This window comes from Dermacentor andersoni, chromosome 10 (genome assembly GCF_023375885.2).
Source record: "Dermacentor andersoni chromosome 10, qqDerAnde1_hic_scaffold, whole genome shotgun sequence".
NCBI lineage: Eukaryota > Metazoa > Arthropoda > Arachnida > Ixodida > Ixodidae > Dermacentor > Dermacentor andersoni.
Window position 1 is genome coordinate 16,659,957 of NC_092823.1, and position 18,157 is coordinate 16,678,113.

At 49.5% G+C, this 18,157-nt stretch overlaps 1 protein-coding gene across 1 annotated transcript in view; it reads left to right on the top strand.

Moving 5' to 3' along the window:
- The window catches only part of LOC126519321 (chymotrypsinogen A-like), an 89,210-nt gene that overhangs the window by 51,463 nt on the left and 19,590 nt on the right, over nt 1-18,157 (top strand). Inside the window, exons 7-8 of the mRNA XM_050168952.3 lie at nt 3,382-3,541; nt 11,307-11,458. Of these exons, the coding sequence (XP_050024909.2) occupies nt 3,382-3,541; nt 11,307-11,458 (312 nt within the window). The remainder of the gene's footprint in view (nt 1-3,381; nt 3,542-11,306; nt 11,459-18,157) is intronic.

The window sequence follows — 18,157 nt, forward strand, 5'->3', positions numbered from 1 at the left end:
CGTTTCTAGATTCCTGTTATGAGAGAAATACAGAAAGGCTCGTGTACATGTATTTATGTCAACTTAAAGACCCTCGGGTGGTCAGACGTAATCAGCAGACAGACTACTGCGTGCCTCATAATTAGATCGTGGTTTTGACAAGTAAAACGCCAGAATTTTATTACTGACATTTAGCTTCCTGTTACCTCCGTCTTTCATTTTTGTCCCTACGTATATCTATAACTTCTTATTAAACCAAGGAAGCCAATGTGCGCAATAAATAGCTGCCATGTACGCTCTCACAATATGCACTGTTCCTCCTTGACCAGCATCATTCACTGTTCACATTTGTAAATTACGAGTGCCTTACATAAAAGATTAAGTGAAGCCACGCGCGCGCGCGAGCACAGTCGCACAAGAAGAGAAATTCCGCGCCCTCGCTCCGTTAGCCGAAATTTCGAGGCCCGACCGAGGGCGCCCGGGGCGGGACGCCTGCTCGCGAAGCCCGAGCACAGACGCCCGAGTGGAACGCGACTGCCGCACTCGCAATGTGCTTGCAGCCAAGGAACCCTCGATCAGTTCAGGTTGCGAAAGTATTCGAAACAGCATTTTCGTTCACTTTGATGTGATAAATTGATTGCTAGCAGAGGAAATGAAGACCGAAATTCTTCCGATTCCGCGCCGGAACCTCGACGCCGGTGCGACAATGGGGTGTCCACAATTTCAAAGCGCTTTCTCCGCATTTGCGGCTCGGTAAAAATCCTTGAGACTTGCTTGTTTCAGTAGCTGAACGCAATGCAGTTCCACTTTTGCCGACAAAAAATGAATGTCTAGGCTCGAGCAGACGTCGTCAAAATGCATCCCGCCAAGGGAGCTGGACTTCAAGGCACCACTGCCTCTCTTGTGACTCACCGGACCTCCTCTCACGGTGCCTTTACCATACTAATGTAGCTCATTCTCGTCTTCAACGCTCCTTTAAACGGTACGTCCTCAGCCTATAGAGTGCCTCCAGTATACGTGACGCCTGCATGCGACGTTTCGAGCGGAAAAAATTGAACCGTTCGTCGGTTCTCCTCAGCTTTCATGGACATGCTCGAATGCGCGCCTCCGAGCGGCTCCGACTCGGAATTTCCCTGCGGCGCCCTCAATGCGCCTAACTTGGAAATTTCTCCACCATCTTCACCCGAAGTGCCTTCTATTTCCACGCAGTTTCATTTTGAATTTCAGACGGCGAGCGTTTCATCAACCAGCTAGTACCGATAACCGTAACCCTGATTTGCGCAAATCAGATAATTTCTTACGGCTCCCTTTGTGCATAATTTCCCAGCGAACTTTTCATCTGTCTTAAAGCAGCGATTCATACAGAAGTGTAAGACGAACTTCTCGCACCACTCCTATTCCTTTTATTGCTTCTCTTTTATAAATTCTTTATAAAACATTTCCTTATTTCACCACAGAATCAAGGAAAAAACTGGCCTTGAAGTTTGAACACATATGTGGTGTTCTTCCTTAATTATTGGCACAGCGTGTATAGCTTTGAAATTCGTAAAGATGCATCGTCCGAGACACCCTTTGTGCCTAAAACAAAGTTTCATGTTAATTGCATAAACCTAAGAAACGATGCTAGTGTGTATCCTTTATTACTGTGCAGTACTGCATTGCAGCAGGATTTATAGTAACAGCTGTTGAGTGAAGAAATGCGGTCCCTTCCTTTTATTCCTTAAAAGCACTGAAAATGTTAAAAAGTGTCTGGAATAGCGCAGGAATTAGGGGACGAAGAAAAAAAGGAGAAACGCCGCAACATGCACCCATAACGAAAATTTCGGACATGTGACGGTTGTGAGGAGCTTCTTTCCTGTCTTCTTGTATAATCATAATCGGCATCATCATCACAACAACAACAATAATAATAATAATAATAATAATCAGCCCATTTTATGTCCACTGCAGGACGAAGGCCTCTCCCTGCAATCTCCAGTTACCCCTGTCCTGCGCCAACCGATTCCAACCAGCACCCACGAATTTCCTAATTTCATCGCACCACCTAGTCTTCTGCCTTCCTCTACTGCGCCTTCCTTCTCTTGGTACCCATTCTGCAACCCCAATGGTCCCAACGGTTACCTAACCTAGGCATTAAATAACCTGCCCAGCGCCATTTCTTTTCTCTTAATGTCAGTTAGAATATTGGCTATACCCGTTTGCTCTCTGATCCAAACCGCTCTATTTCTGTCTCTTAAGGTTATGCCTACCATCCTTCAATCCATGGCTCTTTGTACGGTCCTTAACTTGTTCTCAAGCTTCTTTGTCAGTCTCCAAGTCTCTGCCCCCTATTTCAGCACCGGTAAAATGCACTGATTGTACACCTTCGTTTTCAATGATAATGGTAAGCTTCTAGTCTGGAGCTGACTATGTCTGCCATATGCGATCCAACCCATTTTTATTCTTCTATGAGTTTCCTTCTCAAAACCAGGGTTTTCTGTGATTAATTGACCTAGGTAAACATACTCCTTCACAGACTCTAGAGGCTGACTGGCGATCCTGAACTCTAGTTCCTTTGCTTGTGTGAGTCTTTTTTGGGCTGATTTCTTCCGAATACAAGGAGGGCGACGATGCGTGACGAAAAAGAAAACCGAAGCACCACACAAACAAGAGGAAGTCGCGACGACTTGAGATTCGTTCGTGCAAGGCGTCCACTAATGACAAGGATAAATACTCTTGACACACAGTGGCTGCGTCATCGCGACCGCGCTGTAATGCGCCATACTCTTTCTCATTATAGCATGACTGCAAGCATAACCTCAATGAAATCCACTCCTAATCTACCATCTCTCGCACTGCTTCACAAGCAACTTCCTCTATGCCTCTTTCATAAAATATTTTAGCATCCTCAGCTACAAAGCGAATTGCTTTTGTTACCGCAATTCGTACCTTGAACATTTGATGATGCTAACAAGTTCAGCATACGAGCCTGCAGAACAAACTCCTTTTCATTTTTCTTTTTTCCATGCCCATCTCTTGAATGGAATGAACTTCCCGCGGAAATGGCAACCACTTCAGTACCACAAATACTTTAAAAACGCCTTAGCTAACATTGTATGGACAAGACTTGTGTATCTATCAGCTTCTTTATTTCTAACAATCCTATTGCGTTTCGTTCTTTTTGAGTTTTTCTTTTCTTAATGCCCTAGGTAGCATTGTATAAACATGATTAATTTTTGTTGCTGAGATTAATATTCGTTAGTAATTCGTCCTCTCTCTTATATTTTTGTTGTATCTGTAATGGCTCTTTTTTCTGATTGTGTATTCATGTAATGCTTCGGCCCTGAGTGAATTCCATATAAATAAACAAGCATCTCACACTGACTTGAAAAACATTTATCAAGAATACCATTTTTCTTCCAGAACTACAGCGCTTTGAACAAGAACTACGATATTGGCCTGGTCAAGCTTGACATGCCCGTAAACTTCACCGACAAAGTGAGGCCTATTTGTCTGCCAGAAAGAGGCAACGATTTGCTTCGGAACGGCGAGTGCTTTGCAACTGGGTGGGGACAGACAAGAGGTGAGAGTGAACGTTTAAAGGGGTTTAGTGCCGTTTTGTACAGTATATCACAACCGCAAACGAAATTTCAAAATACGCTATCGCTGCACTCACAAGCTGACAAATAATTTGTCAGTTGTACGTCCCGTAGTCACATATATGCAAAAGAAAGAAAGAAATTGAGGCAGACACCATTCACGATGATTGTCTATGTAAGGCACGATATATATATATATATATATATATATATATATATATATATATATATATACATATTATTATTATTATTATTATTATTATTATTACGATAATATTGGCAGATACCCGAGAGACGAGCCGCCGCGAGAACGACGACGAAGTGGGCCTGTGCCCTTGGCGCGAGAACATGTCGGCCTGGCGCTCTGGCTCCAGTCCAGTGTAAATAGCTTGTAAATAGCCTCTTCCGTCTGTATCTTTCCACATGTAACATTCTGGTGGAGGTGAGCCATCTCCGTCCTCGCCACGGAACTCCGGAGTGGTCGGTACATCGAGCTTGTCACCATGCCTCCCGGTGACGAGACCACCTCTGCAACGGCTTCGGCTTATCCGACTGCTCCTGTCGTCACGGTTGCCCAACATCGCGACCCTGGTGTGTTCTCTGGCCTGGAGGGACAGGACGTTGACGAATAAATCAAGCTATATGAACATGCCAGCGCTAATAGCAGGCGGGACCCAACGATCACGCTCGCCAATGTCATATTTTACCTTGGCGGCACCCCACGCGTGTGGTACCAGACGTATGACGACGAGATAACCAGTTGGGACAATTTCAAAGAAAAGCTCAGGGAACTCTTCGGCGACCCCATTGGTCGCAAGGTTGCCGCGAGAAAGGCTCTTGCGTCTCGTGTTCAGACATCTACAGAGCCGTACGTTTCATACATCCTCGACGTCTTGGCCATATGCCGAAAAGCTGACGACGCTATGTCTGAAGCTGATAAAGTGTCACATGTCCTAAAAGGCATCGCCGACGACGCTTTCAATTTGCTTGTTTTCGGCAACGTCTCGACAATCGACGCCATCATTAAAGAATGCCGTCGTCTTTAACAGGCTAAGAGCCGCCGTATCACACACCACATCACGCGGCTACCCAACACTGCTGCTACGTCGACATGTGAGGGTCGACCACGTCAGGCTACCACCTGTGACGACGTCACCCGTATTGTTCGCCGCGAGCTCGAGGCCGCCTGTCCGCCAGCTTTCGCCGCGACGCCTCCCGATCCGCCTGCAACCACGATTGCGATGATTCAGGCCGTAGTCAGACAGGAATTTGAGAACATGGGTCTGAACTCCGTGTGTACAACGTCTCAACCCAACGTTCCCCAGTTCTCTACCGGCCCTTCTCGTCCCCGACAGTCCTTTTCTGCCATATCTCGCCGCGAACCGTCCGAATGGCGTACCCCTGATTACCGGCCGATCTGCTTCCACTGCTGTCGCATCGGCCACGTCGCTCGTCACTGCCGCAACCGATGGCCACCACCTCCTCGGACATACGCCGCCACTTATTCCCGCACTTTTGGACATTCTGTTCCCTATGCCACCCGCCATGAACCCACTGTTGCTGATGCCCCTGCGCCGAAACTTCGCTACAGCCGCTCGCCCTCACCTCGACGCCGTCAGTCTCATTCGCCCCAACCCCGCCGCTTCTCTTCGCCGCCTATCGCCTCCCGGACCCAGCCGGAAAACTAGGCACTGCAGCTTCTGGAGGGAAGCTGCGTTGTCGACCCTGCCCTCAAATCCTCTGCTCACGTTACAACGAACCAAAACCTTCTTGACGTTGACGTTGACGGCTATCCTGTCACTGCACTCATCGATACAGGCGCACATCTTTCTATTATGAGTGCTGCCTTCCGACGACGACTCAAAAAGCTCCTCACCCCAGTGTCGGCACGCGTCGTCCGCGCTGCGGATGGCGATACTGTGCCTATTATCGGCATGTGTACGGCACGAGTCAGCATTGCCGGCCGCCACACCTCTGTCCCCTTCACCGTGATTGCTCATTGCCCCCACGACCTAATTCTCGGCCTCGACTTTCTCTCCGCGCATTCTGCTCTTATTGACTGCTCTGCCAGTACCCTTCGCCTTGAGTTGCCGATTCTCGCAGAACCTTCTGACGCACCCCAGTGCCGCCAACGCCCCACCGGCTTTATTCACCTGCCGCCAAAATCAATAGCCTATATTGAACTCTTGTCTTCCCCACCATTTCCTGATGGCGAGTACCTCGTTACTCCTCTGCCCGACATTCCACTACAGTATGACGTTACCGTGCCTCACAGTATACTTACTATTACTGCGAACCGCACTCGCATACCTATCTTTAACTTTGGATTGGCAAAGCAAATTCTACCGCAAGGTATTTGCCTTGCCAACGTTGATTGTCTCGGCGACCATCACGTGGCATCGTTATCGACCGATGCATCTTGCGAGCTTAGCAGGCCCATCGTGCCAGCCTCGGCCGCCGACCCCAAGATACAGAAAATGGTTGCGACGGTTCTATATATATATATAAAAGGAAGGCAGGGCTATGTTAACCAATCAACGGCCCGGTTGAGTAACCTACGCTAGGGGAACGGAGAAGGGGAACAGAAAGAAGGGAGAGAAAGAAGGGGGCAGAGGGACGTGCACAGACAGCACTACAGAATCGAAGGCGCTCGCACAGGCCAGACGTTCTCAGAAAGCTAAGTATGCACAGCTGGGCTAGTTGGTTGTGATTGGCATTATGAAACATCAATCCAGAATCCAGAAGAGAAGGACAACACGAACGCCGGACTTCAACTAAATGTCATTCACGGAAAACCGGGCTATATGTACACACATTGTTCCACATCAGTCAAGTACAATCTTGCTCATCTCCCGCCCTACCAAGCCGATTCGACACACATGTTTGCCCCGAGATAACTAAGTTATTCTTTCCCGAGCACAACAGAAGGAGCACTGACCCAGTAATCGTTTTCATTAGAGATACAAAAGGCTTCGAAAATCTCCGGCGTTTGAGTTGTCCTTCTCGTCCGTGTTCAATTGTGCGCTGGAACGATGTTTCATAATGTTCTCCGAAAGCACAAAAGTGCTGTGACTGCCTTCTTAGCCGATGATCTGTGGGGACGGTGTCCTAGTATTGTCTGTTCACTCAAGGACGATGATCTAGTTTCCTGATGCGTATTGCATACATTGTCTTTATGCTTCAAGTTGAGGACAGTGCCACAATAGGTTGTCAATGTTCCTCGCAGCCGCAAACATCACATGCACTTCGGTCAGCTATTCTAATTACTGCCGAATAAGCTTTCGGCAAGGCAACGCCCAACCACAACCGACACAGAATAAACACGTCGCGTCAGTACAGTTCGGCTGAACGTTCGAGTTGCAGGGAAGGGTTTGGCTGTGCATTCTGGAGCACCTTGCTTGCACGTGCGGTATTCCGCTCAGCTAACGAGTATGCGTGCTAAAATGCGAAGCTGTCTCGCAGCATGCGTTTTTGAGAGAGCAATGGGGACGTAGCGGTTTTCTTGGTTTTAGGTCTGAGCTACCTTATCTGCGTCATCATTTCCAATGATACCGCAATGGCCTGGTATCCACTGAAAAGAGAAAAGTCGAGAAAAGTAGGTCATGGCCTGTTTGTCTAAAGTGACCAACTAACGACTTCGCATATCAGTTGACCGTGCGTTCGATTTCGGAAAAACGACTGAATGCATTGTAAGGCCGGCCTTGGATAGCAGAAGACCGCCCATTTTTCAGGACTCTCTGTATTGTTCACCCGAAGCGCACTGCGGTATGCGGCGATCTCTGCAGCTGTATACGTAGTGACATGGGAAGTCTTGAACAATTGGGTTATTCCCCTTGTGAGAACAACTACAGCACCACCGGAACTGGTTGAGGTAGTTCACTGATGTTAATGTCGATCAGTATAGACGCGTGTGCAGTCGCTGTACTTGTCGTACGTAAACTAAGTGGCGTAACTGCAGATGACGGTAAGTCCGAATTTTTCTCAAGTCCTGGGATTGTTAGCTTTACTTGAGCATTGAGGAATCAAAGGTCTTACCACAGGTGCGTACCGTGATGTAAGGAAGGCATGGCGCGCAAGGACAGTTGCATTGAATGTCGTGTGGGACCTTTCTACTGGCAGACTTGCGAGGTGGTGGCAGGGGTCCGCGCGAAGTGTCTTATGAGCACACGCATTGTCTTAATGGTAGTATGCGTTCTGATAGTGTAATCTTGAGCGATTGCTATAACTTTTGTCGTTGACGCGCTCCGCGGTAGACCAAGGCATGTCCGGAGGGCTTGGGTACCTTGCATTGTATTCAGGTTATTTCTGGAGGGGTGGACGCTGGCCGGTAGGCTGTACCACAGGAATCCAATAAAGAGGAATCTGTACAGTTGCAGCATGAAGTGTATTGACACTCCCCGGGTCTTTCCCGCTAAGAACCTAAACATATGGCAAATTCTCATCAGACGTTTATTTATAAAATTCACATGAGGGGTCCAGAAGAGATTTCTTTCAATATTCCCCCTCCAAAAATATGTGACTTGTGCTGTACGAGATCAGCTGCCCGTCACCGGGTATCACGTATGAAGACACTGGTTTCCTGGTAAATGCTACCACCGCAGACTTTCACATGATATTTGAAGTCCTTGTTCCCTAAAATAGAATGATGTTAAAGTGCCAGCCATCTGAAGCCGCGCACGGAGCTGATGTCGCGCCACACCCAACGTCCAATATCCGCGTACAAATGTCGCCGGGATAGATGGAAAGCCGAAAGGTGCACGGAAGGATGTCGGCGAGTCCAATGAGTGTTAGATTGAAGAACGCTGGACTCAATACTCCGCCCTAGGGAACTCCATGGTTACCGTAATGCTGGGAGGTTGGGTACGTCCTTGGTAAGTATTAAAAAGGACCTCGTTTTGTGGGCAGCTACTAATCCAGAAGTAGATCTTGCCGCCAAGTCATAATGCTTTTAACGTGCTGAAGGTCGCTCTGTATGTTACATTATCATATGCTCCTTTAACATCCAGAAACAGGCAACAGATTATCATGTACAGGAATTCTGGGGCTCGACGTACGTCACCAAGTCGACAACGTCGTCTATAGAAAAGTGACCATGCCTGAAACCGGCCATTGCGTCTGGATATGCCTCTTATTGTTTGAGATAGCATTGTAATCGTGCTCGAACCATCCTCTCCATTAGTTTTCCGATAGAGTTGGTAAGCGAAATCGGTCGATGTGATGAAATGGGTAGAGGCGGCTTGCCAGGCTTGAGCAGCGGAATTAGGTGACTGGTCTTTCATTCCTGGGGAATCGTCCCTGTACGCCAGGAGCTGTTGAACAAGAGCAAGAACATTTTCCGAGCCTTTTCGTCAAGATTACAAAGAGCACGGTACGGTATACCATCGGGTCCTGGTGATGATGAACGCCTGCACAAGGCAAGTGCAGCTTCGAGTTCGTTCATAGTAAAAGGACTGCCCATGCGAGGGTCGCGTGAAATCGGCGAGTGGTCGAGCGTCGATGTTCCAGCGCAACTAGTTTCGCCAGCAATCGTCCTGCAGAAATCGTCAGCGACGCCAACCTCTCTGCACTGCTGGTGAAACGCCAAAAACTTGAAAGGTGACAGTTCTCCATAGGTGAGAAAAAGGTTTTCTTGGATACAAATACTCGCAGAACGACGTCCATCTTTGCGATGCGAGCTTGTCCATGCGACGCTGAGTTTTCTTTTCAGTTCGTCCTGACCAACCTCAAGTAATGCGCGGGCTTTGTAAGCCTACATTTTCGCTCGGCACGGTGACGAATTGCACGAAGCTTCTCAAGCTCAGTGTCGCAGTCGGTGCATGTAGACGTTCTCGAAAGCGAATGAGTGGCAGCTTCTAGGCACCCTTTGTAGTGTCCTCTAGGCTAGAGGATAAGCCATGACAACAGACGTATTCCAGAATAGATTTGAATATCGGCCAGTCGATATATTGGGTGACGCCGCATAACTTGGAGTCCATCAGCTCTTTAATCATAGGTGGAGAGGTGGTCACTTCCCCACGTTTGAATATCTAAAAACCACCTAAACTTTCTAGTGAAGGACCGTGAAACAAGAATGAGATCCAGGCAGCTACTGTAGACAGTTCCACGCCGAAAGATGCATGTAAAGCGTACGGACCCAGAGCAACGCAGCAACACATGCTCTGAGAATGTGCCAGAAACAATGGCACCGAAACCGCCACCGTTCGCGACGCGTCCATAACCGCGGCCTCTAGCAGCGGACGCCTCGAGCTCGCTCCTCCCTGACGTCGCCTCAGCTGCGGGGGCCGCCAGGGACCTTCTCCGTCGGCGTCGCCCATGCTGGGAGGCGGCTCTCAAAAGTTCAAAGCTGGAAGACCAGATCTATGTCGTCGGGCAAGCCGAAGATGCCACCCGAGTCCAAAGACTTGTAGCCGCCACCCGAGGCCTCCACAACTAAAACTGTCGGACCATTCTTTTTAATAAAGTTTATTTTCTTCTTGATCTTGTAGGTTTTAAACAAGTATCTACTATATTTGGAGAGCGCAGCGAAGAGGTAGCCGCCGTAGCCAAGGTTTATTTAGGCTGGCCAGTCATGGTGCCGTGAGATCTCGGGAGCTGATTCTCCAGCTGAAGAAAAGCAGACGGCAAGCTGCTCCTGCAAAACTTCGGCAGGCCATGCATCCGCCGAAGGTGCGAGCGCAGAACATCGGGAGGCTCGCCTGCTGCTGCTTGCGGCGACTTCTCGAATGCCGATAGCATCGGGGTTGCGTTGGTCGCTGCAGGCATCGCCAAGGTTGTGGCGTCACCACGCCGGCGTTTCCGCCTAGTGGAACCGGTGGGAGAGCCTCTGTATCGGTGATGAGTGAAGTCCCCCGAACGGAAAGCGGACAACCTGCGGGGACGTCCAAGGAAGGAGAGGGCCGTAGAGATAGCTGAAAGTGCTGGCGTTTGGCGCAGTGAATTCCTTGGAAAGCGTCGTCATGCAGCTGCCTTTGAGCTGATCAGGAGGCTCACGAACCGAGTAGAGGTTTGATGCTGGGGCCGGCACATGGTGACGATCGGCACGGCTTTACGCATGCGTTGTGGGACGACAAGACGCGGAATCACGCATGGTTCGGATGGCGAGAGATGCTGTGACAGGAGCGCCAGCTGGAGGAGACTGAGCGCTCGAGGTGACATAGTGAACAAGGATGGCTGCCCGCGAGTCCTCCTAGAAGTGGGGGCCCGTGGATGACAACCGGAACCTGGAAGCTTGTTGAGAAGGAAGCGACTGTCCAGCTGGATGAACCAGATGTCCGGCATGTCAATGTAAAATTCCTGGACACCCTACAACCGCGGGACGTCTGCCAGACTGCGTGAGGCCACATCACTCGCCTTGATGAAGTCAGTGCGCTGAGGCTGACGTGGCGGGGCTCGGTCGTCCGGGTCACCAAATTGGGGGGGGGGGGGGGGGGGGGCGGAGGGAAAAGGGAGCCGCCAGGGAGGTGCAGCGGGGTCCCGGGAGTGCCCGACACCGCTCAGGTCGAGCGCGCTAGCGTGTTCTACATTCTCGCTCTACTTGCACGTGAGCCCATCATTTTCGCCTGTTTTGGAGGCAATAGTCGCGCCGCTACAAATGCACTGAAGTTTCCTTTTCCATTGCATTACACACAAGAATATAGCAGTGAGAAAGTCAATGATTCTGAGATCTTGTTGCCTTTTCATCTACAAAGCTCAGTGTTTTTCTAACGAATACTCAAATAAGATCACTCTTATTTTCGCTTCTTTCCACAGGAAGCGGAAGTTTTGCGACGCTCAAGCAAGCCCACATGAGTGAATTGCCCTTCCAAGAGTGCCGAAACGCCGGTGGTCTGGTCTTCAAGGAGCTGGACGAGCACAACACCTTCTGCGCGGGCGACCCTCACGGAGAGCACGGTGTTTGCCATGTGAGTTAATTGCACTATTCCTAAAACAGTCACACCACAGCATCATCCTCAATCGGCACCTTCGGCAACTGAACACAGCGGATTGATGCGCTCTTGAGAGGAGAGGCTGACAGTCGCAGTTGTGTGTGTGCGACATATGACGTGACACCAGTGATAGCCACGGTCTCAAACTTTAAACCTCTGCACCAAGCGCGTAGCCAAGATTTTTTGGAGGAAGGAGGGGTGGCGCTAAGGTTTAATTGCGGGGAGGGGGAGGGCTTTCTATTCCCTCTTACCCGTCCCCCAGATTAGGGTAGCCAACCAGACGCATTTCTAGTTAACATCCCTGTCTCCTCTCTGTCCTTCCCCCTCCTCAGCTTCGGGGGCTACAGTTTCACTATTCTCTGTTAAGAATCCCATGCTTGGTGTAAACTATTACATTCAGCAGACCCTTGGTCTGAATGAATGAATGAAACCACGTTGATTCCACATTAAAATGCGCCGAAGACGCTGCAATAATAGCCTTGGTCTCCCCTGAAGGCGTGTACCACCCTGTACTGGTCTGGCGCAGGTTTTCGAAGGCATGCGCCATTATACACAGGCGACGTGCCATGCATAAAAGGGTGCAGGGCGCCGACCGGAAAATTTTCGGGGGCGAGGGGGGTGGCTGAAGCCCAGTCAGCCTCCTCCCCCCCCCCCCGGCTACGTCAATGACAGACATAGTTGGGCACAGTGTTCACGGAGTTCATTTCCATACGAATAAAGCGCGTGTCCGTAAAAATTCATTGCCTCGCGCTCATCAATCCACTGTTGAATGACGATATAATTGATGAGGCCCAGAAATGCCCGTAATTGCTCGGTGGAACATGGACGTCATTGGCGACCGTGTGGCGATTACCGCGCCTTAAACATAAGTGACGATTCCCGATAGGTGTCCTACACCTCACATCCACGAATTCAACACATCGCTTCATGGATGCTTCATATCTAGTAAGATATGAAGCATGGGTGCTTCATATCTAGATCTAGTAAAAGCCTACCATCAGATTCCTGTCGAGTCTTCCGACATTCCTAAAACCGCAATAACTACCCCTTTCGGGATGTTTGAATACGTGCGCATGCCATTCCGGCTCCGTAATGCCGCTCTAGCATTTCAGCGGTGCTTAGATCAAGTACTCTGTGCAGTCTCTCTGCTGTGGAACACGAATCTGACCTACGTAAGGTGTTTGAACGCCTCCGTCAATAGGGCCTGGTTGTAAACGTCTTGAAGAGTGAGTCTGACGTGGCTTCTCTCGATTTCCTGGGCAACTGAGTAGACTACCATAGCATCCAACGCGTCCCATCCCGTGTCCAACCCATTAAGGATTTCTCACGTCCGGGTTGCCACCTTGTAGGAACAGATGGCCCACAAAGAAGTGCCATTTATTAAACAGATGACTGCGTTGATGTCGCGGCTACCATCGTCGAGCCTATATGCCTGATGGCGCTAGTCCAGTTTCTTCTTCCACCACGGGCCTCTATGAGTACGGTCCACGACAATAGTTTTATTTTATCTATAGATTTGATGCATTGGTATTGAATAGCATTGGCGGCATAGTAGACTGTACAGGCGCTGATGGCAAGAGCAAGGTTGCATCGGGTTCGATGGTGAACACGGATCAAACAGCACAGTCGAATGCGTCTGTGCAGTCGTAGTGGGTGATCGTCGCACCAGTATCATCGGTGTCTGTTCGCTTGGGATTTATAATTTCCGAAAATGTTTGGGGGTTTGTATTTAGCACATTGGGTAACTTACAATGATGAAACTGTAGTTTTCGGGAGAAAGAGCGAGTACTCGTATTTTTTTCTCAGCCTCGCAATATTTTCTCCGTGCCAACGGACACTGTTTCAACTTCGCAGAACGGAAAATATGTTTTCTTTTGTTTTCTAATGTTCTAAGGGATTTCGTAAGCCACGGTTTCTGTTTGTTAGTACGAAACGTAACAACAGAAATCTGTTCTGCTCCTAATTTGGCAATCTTTCTCAGAAACAGCGATCAGTTCAGCTCTAATGAACGACTATAAGATTGCTTGAAAAAGCAAGGTAGAAGGAAACAAATTCACTGTTTATGGCGTCATAGTCACACTTGTCGCAAGTGCGTGTGGTTTTAGGGCTCATTCACACCGGCGACTGACAGTGGTCGCGCGACCAAGTTGGTCGCAAAGCGACCAGTCGCAAATGGTCGCAAACGGTCGCCTTTCTTGAAAAGCGACCATTTTGGGCCAGTCGCTCTCTGCGCGATTTTTCAGTCGCGCGACCGTGGTCGCAAAACTGATAAACCAATCAGCGGCGCTCCGGAAGTGATCTTTCGTGTGTCTACATCCGGCCTCCTCCGGCGTCGCGTTCAAATTCCGCGTAGGTTTCGAGAGTTCTCGCTGAGAACGATAATCTCCGGGATTGCGACTTGCGGGTCGCGCTCAGTCGGGCTTGCCGGTGTGAGCATCAGTCGCCTTCGGTCGCTTTTTGATTGCGAGTCGCAAATGGTCGCGCGACCTCCTCAAGTCGCCGGTGTGAATGTGCCCTTAGTTCGAATTTGTCTCCGTGAAAACAGAATGAATCATTTTGTGGTCCCTTAATTCCCGTAGGTATGTTAGTAAGGATGTAGGTTAAGTTGAAATTAAGGCAAATTTCAAGAAAATATATTTTTCAGGTCGAGTTGTGAGCTAGTACTCCAGCCAATGCCAGGATAGATGAAGTCGTCAAATAATAATACATGTGTGTTCCTATGTCTACTTGTGAGCTGATATAAAGGTGTTGTTAATCTTAGTGGCGAAGTTTGGGTCATTACTCGGCGGCCGGTAGCAAACACCTGTAGTCGGGTACAACTTTAGAAAAAAGGGGAGGCCCGCCCAGATGACTGAAGCCCGACAGCCTATTGCCTCATCGATTAAAATAGTGCCGTTTAAAAAGAAAAGACATGCTTCCAAAACGTGTAATTATCGGTACAAATGAAGACTTTTGTATGTTGAATGGTTTGGTAGAGCTCTCGTGATTGGAATGCTACAGTACATACCGGATCGCGAGGGAAAAATAACCCTGTGCCTTCTACAATACTGCGCGTCGTCTGCCTTTTAGCTTCATTGCAGGAAGCAAAAGTAGACAGATCAGCTCTGCGTGGCTTTTGCGCTGGTTTACATGTACACGGCACATTTACTACTCGTTTTCCGAGCTTCAAATGAATCAGTTGCTATTTAACAAGTACTTAAAAAAACAATGCACTTGTTGAACCTGGGGCGAGAAGACGATCGAGGCAGAAAAGGTACAAAAATGCTTCTGTGAGCGCAACACATGCCTGACTTTCAACTACATCTCCACACATCATCATCCATTGTACATCTTCTTCATGTGTACATATCATCACCAGCAGCACAGTTGTGGTAGTAGCACGAGCTAGGCTGGAAAAAAGCGGTTCCTTACAAGTGGTGGAGGTGCTTTTTGTTCCCCAAGAACTATCGCACGTTCTCACAGGAGATCCGCTCGGGTCGCCGCATAACGCCACCGGTCATGCGCGCTTCAGCGAATCCAGGCACGTCCGAGACCGCTGCTCTACTGCCGCCTTCACCTTCCGTCGTGACCATCAACAGCCGCCAGCGCAACCCCCAAGTCATCGCTGGTCTACGCGGGGATGACGTAGAGGACCGGCTCCAGAACAAAGACTTCGCAAGCGACTTCAAGACTTCACAGAAATTACGGAACCTGTCCCTACCTGTTCTACCTGTCCGATGTCGCGTAAACCTAGTTTTGGAACCATGAGCCAGATCTTCCTGACAGGGTGACGTTCACGCAACAGCTTCGGCTGGTTTTCGGTGCCGCAGCTGTTCGCGCCGAGGCCGCGAAGAACCTCGGTAAGCGCATCCAATTCCCTGGGGAATCGTACACCTCATACATTGAGGATGTGCTTGCATTGTGCAAGCGTGTGAACGCCACCATGTGCCAGAGCAGCCAAATACGCCGCATTGGTAAATGCATAAACACCGTCGCCTTCAATGCCTTGCTACGCAAAATCCTGCTACCGTCCAGGATGTGATAACTATTTGCCAGCGACTTGAAGAGCTCCAGTCCCTTCGGCTATGCAACGATACCTCCAATTATCCATCTCGCTTGGACCATGGACTTGAGCACGCTTATCCGCGACATCGTCCGTGAAAAGCTTCACGGGCGGTGCTCTTCCTGCGCTCCGCAAAGTACCGTGCCTTCTCCACCGACCGGCTTGTGCGACATCATTTGGCAGGAGATCACGTCCGCATCGCGTCTACCGTGCTCCGACGGCCCCTGTACTCATCAGGTACCAACTTATGCCGACGTTGCAGCGCTATCTCCAGCCATTACCGCCCCTCGGCCTGCACCAGGAGACCACCCCCGAGTGGCTTCGTTGTCACCGCCAATGCGTGTACAGCGTCACTATTCCACTGCGCGTCCTGCCAGACCAATGTCCTACTACTATGGCTATCGAGGGCCCATCTCCCGATGTTGTCGACGGCGTCAACAGAATGAGCAACGTGGCTAAGTTCCAGAGGAACGCACAGGCGTCCATCCAGTATTGGGCTATCAGCGCATGTCTTATTGCTCCTCTTATCACCGGTGACCTCCTTCCTACCTTACTGATATGCCCGTGAATTCTCGTGAATCTCGTCGCAGGTCACCGTTTCCACGTCGTCGTTCGGTGTCGCCTCTCCGACCCGCTTCTCATGTCACGAATGCCCTCTCGGAAAACTCCCCGATGCAGTTTTAGGAGGGGAAACTGCATCCACTAAACAGCCTGCAATTCCTCCGGAGCGACCACCCAACTTGTTGTCAGTGTTTGTAGAAGGTGTATACGTCGAAGCTCGCGTTGATACAGGCGCTGCCATTTCGATTATTCGTGCTGACTTTTGTTCCAGCCTCCGAAAAGTGACCACGCCTTACTCCGGCCCTTCTCTTTGTGAAGTGACCAACGCTATTACTCGTCCAATCGCGCAGTGTGCTGTTTGTGTGTCCATAGACGGAATTCGTCACCACATTGTTTTGCGGTATTTCGTGAGTGTACCCACGAACTCATTTTGGGGTGAGACTTCTTCTGCGTCCGCTTGTATCTCTTGTCGTCAGCGCCTCATACAACTGGATGCCACCGGCAATTCTCTTCCTAACCATGAAGAACGCATTCGTTTCGTCACTTCGTCCGATTACGTTATTTGGTCATCTAGAGAAGAGACTATTAGTGTCAACTCCTGCAACATTGTGGATGGCGACGTACTCATTCTACCCTACAGCCATACCCTATCTCGAAAGATTCTGATTACCCTTGGCCTTATTCGCTTCTCTGAGGGGTCTTCATTGCTTGCCGCCTTAAACGAAACAGCCCAACCACGACTGTTGCCTCGTGGATCAACTGTCACTGGCGCTGTTGACACTCATCCCGCTGCAATTGTCACAGTTTCGACAATGCAACTCGAGTCAAGATCGCTGCCAAGTAATCCGTCTTCCACACCATTGTTGGCAACCATGAGCCCTGACCTAACGCCTGCCCAGAGTCAAAATCTCCTCGCACTATTTAACAAACACCATTCCTTGTTCGACGTCAGTTGGCCCGTCCTCGGTATAACTACCGCCGCGTACTTACCGCATACAGACTGATAGCTCCCGCATTGTAAAGCGGCGCCCATATCGCGTGTCTCTTACAGAGCGCAAAATCATCGAGGGAAACGTATCACACATGCTTAGACGAAATATAATACGTCCTTCCTCGAGTCACTGGTCCTCCCCAGTGCAGAAGAAAGACTGCTCAGCGCGTTTTTGCGTCGATTACCGTGGGCTGAACAAAATCACTCGCAAAGATGTTTACCCCCTGCCACGAATCTACGATGCACTAGATCCGCTCCACGGCGCCGAATATTTTTCTAGCCATGACCTTAGATCAGGCTACTGGAAAATACCGATGTCCGAATTCGACAAAGAAAGAAACAGGCTCTACGATGGGCTCTACAAGTTCAATGTGATGCCTTCTGGACTCTGCAATGCGTCTGCCACTTTCGAACGCATATAATTGACAATGTCTTGCGTGGTTTGAAATGGAAAGGCTGCGTGTGCTATATCGACGACATTGTAGTGTTTTCAACCACGTTCTCACAACACTTGCAACGTCCTGATGAAGTCCTCAATTGCCTGTCTTGAAAACGTTGGCCTGCAGCTCAACACCAGAAAAATGAAGTTTCGCCAGCAATACTATTAAAGTTATGGGGGCATTTAGTCAGAAAACAAGGTATTCGACCGGACCCTGCAAAATTTGCTGCCGTCCTCGACTTTTGCCATCCGCTGCGTCAAAAAGACCTTCGCGGTATTCTCCGAATTGCTTCTTACTTCCGGCGCTTCATACGCAACTTTGCTGCGCTTGCGTCCCGCTCCATCAACTCCTCGTTAGTAATGCGCCCTTCGTTTGGTTCGCCGAATGTGAACGTGCTTTCCTGGCTTTGAAACATGCCCTGACGTCGGACCTAATACTTCGATCCGAGCGCGCCCCCCATCCTTCACACTGATGCTAGCAGTCATGGTCTCGGTGCCATTCTACTGCAACATGAGAACACCTTCCGCGAACGAGTAATTGCTTATGCTAGTCGTACACTAATCACTCCAGAGAAAAATTACAACATAAACGAGGAGGGAGTGCCTTGCTGTTGTTTGGCCAATGCAAAAATTTCGCCCATA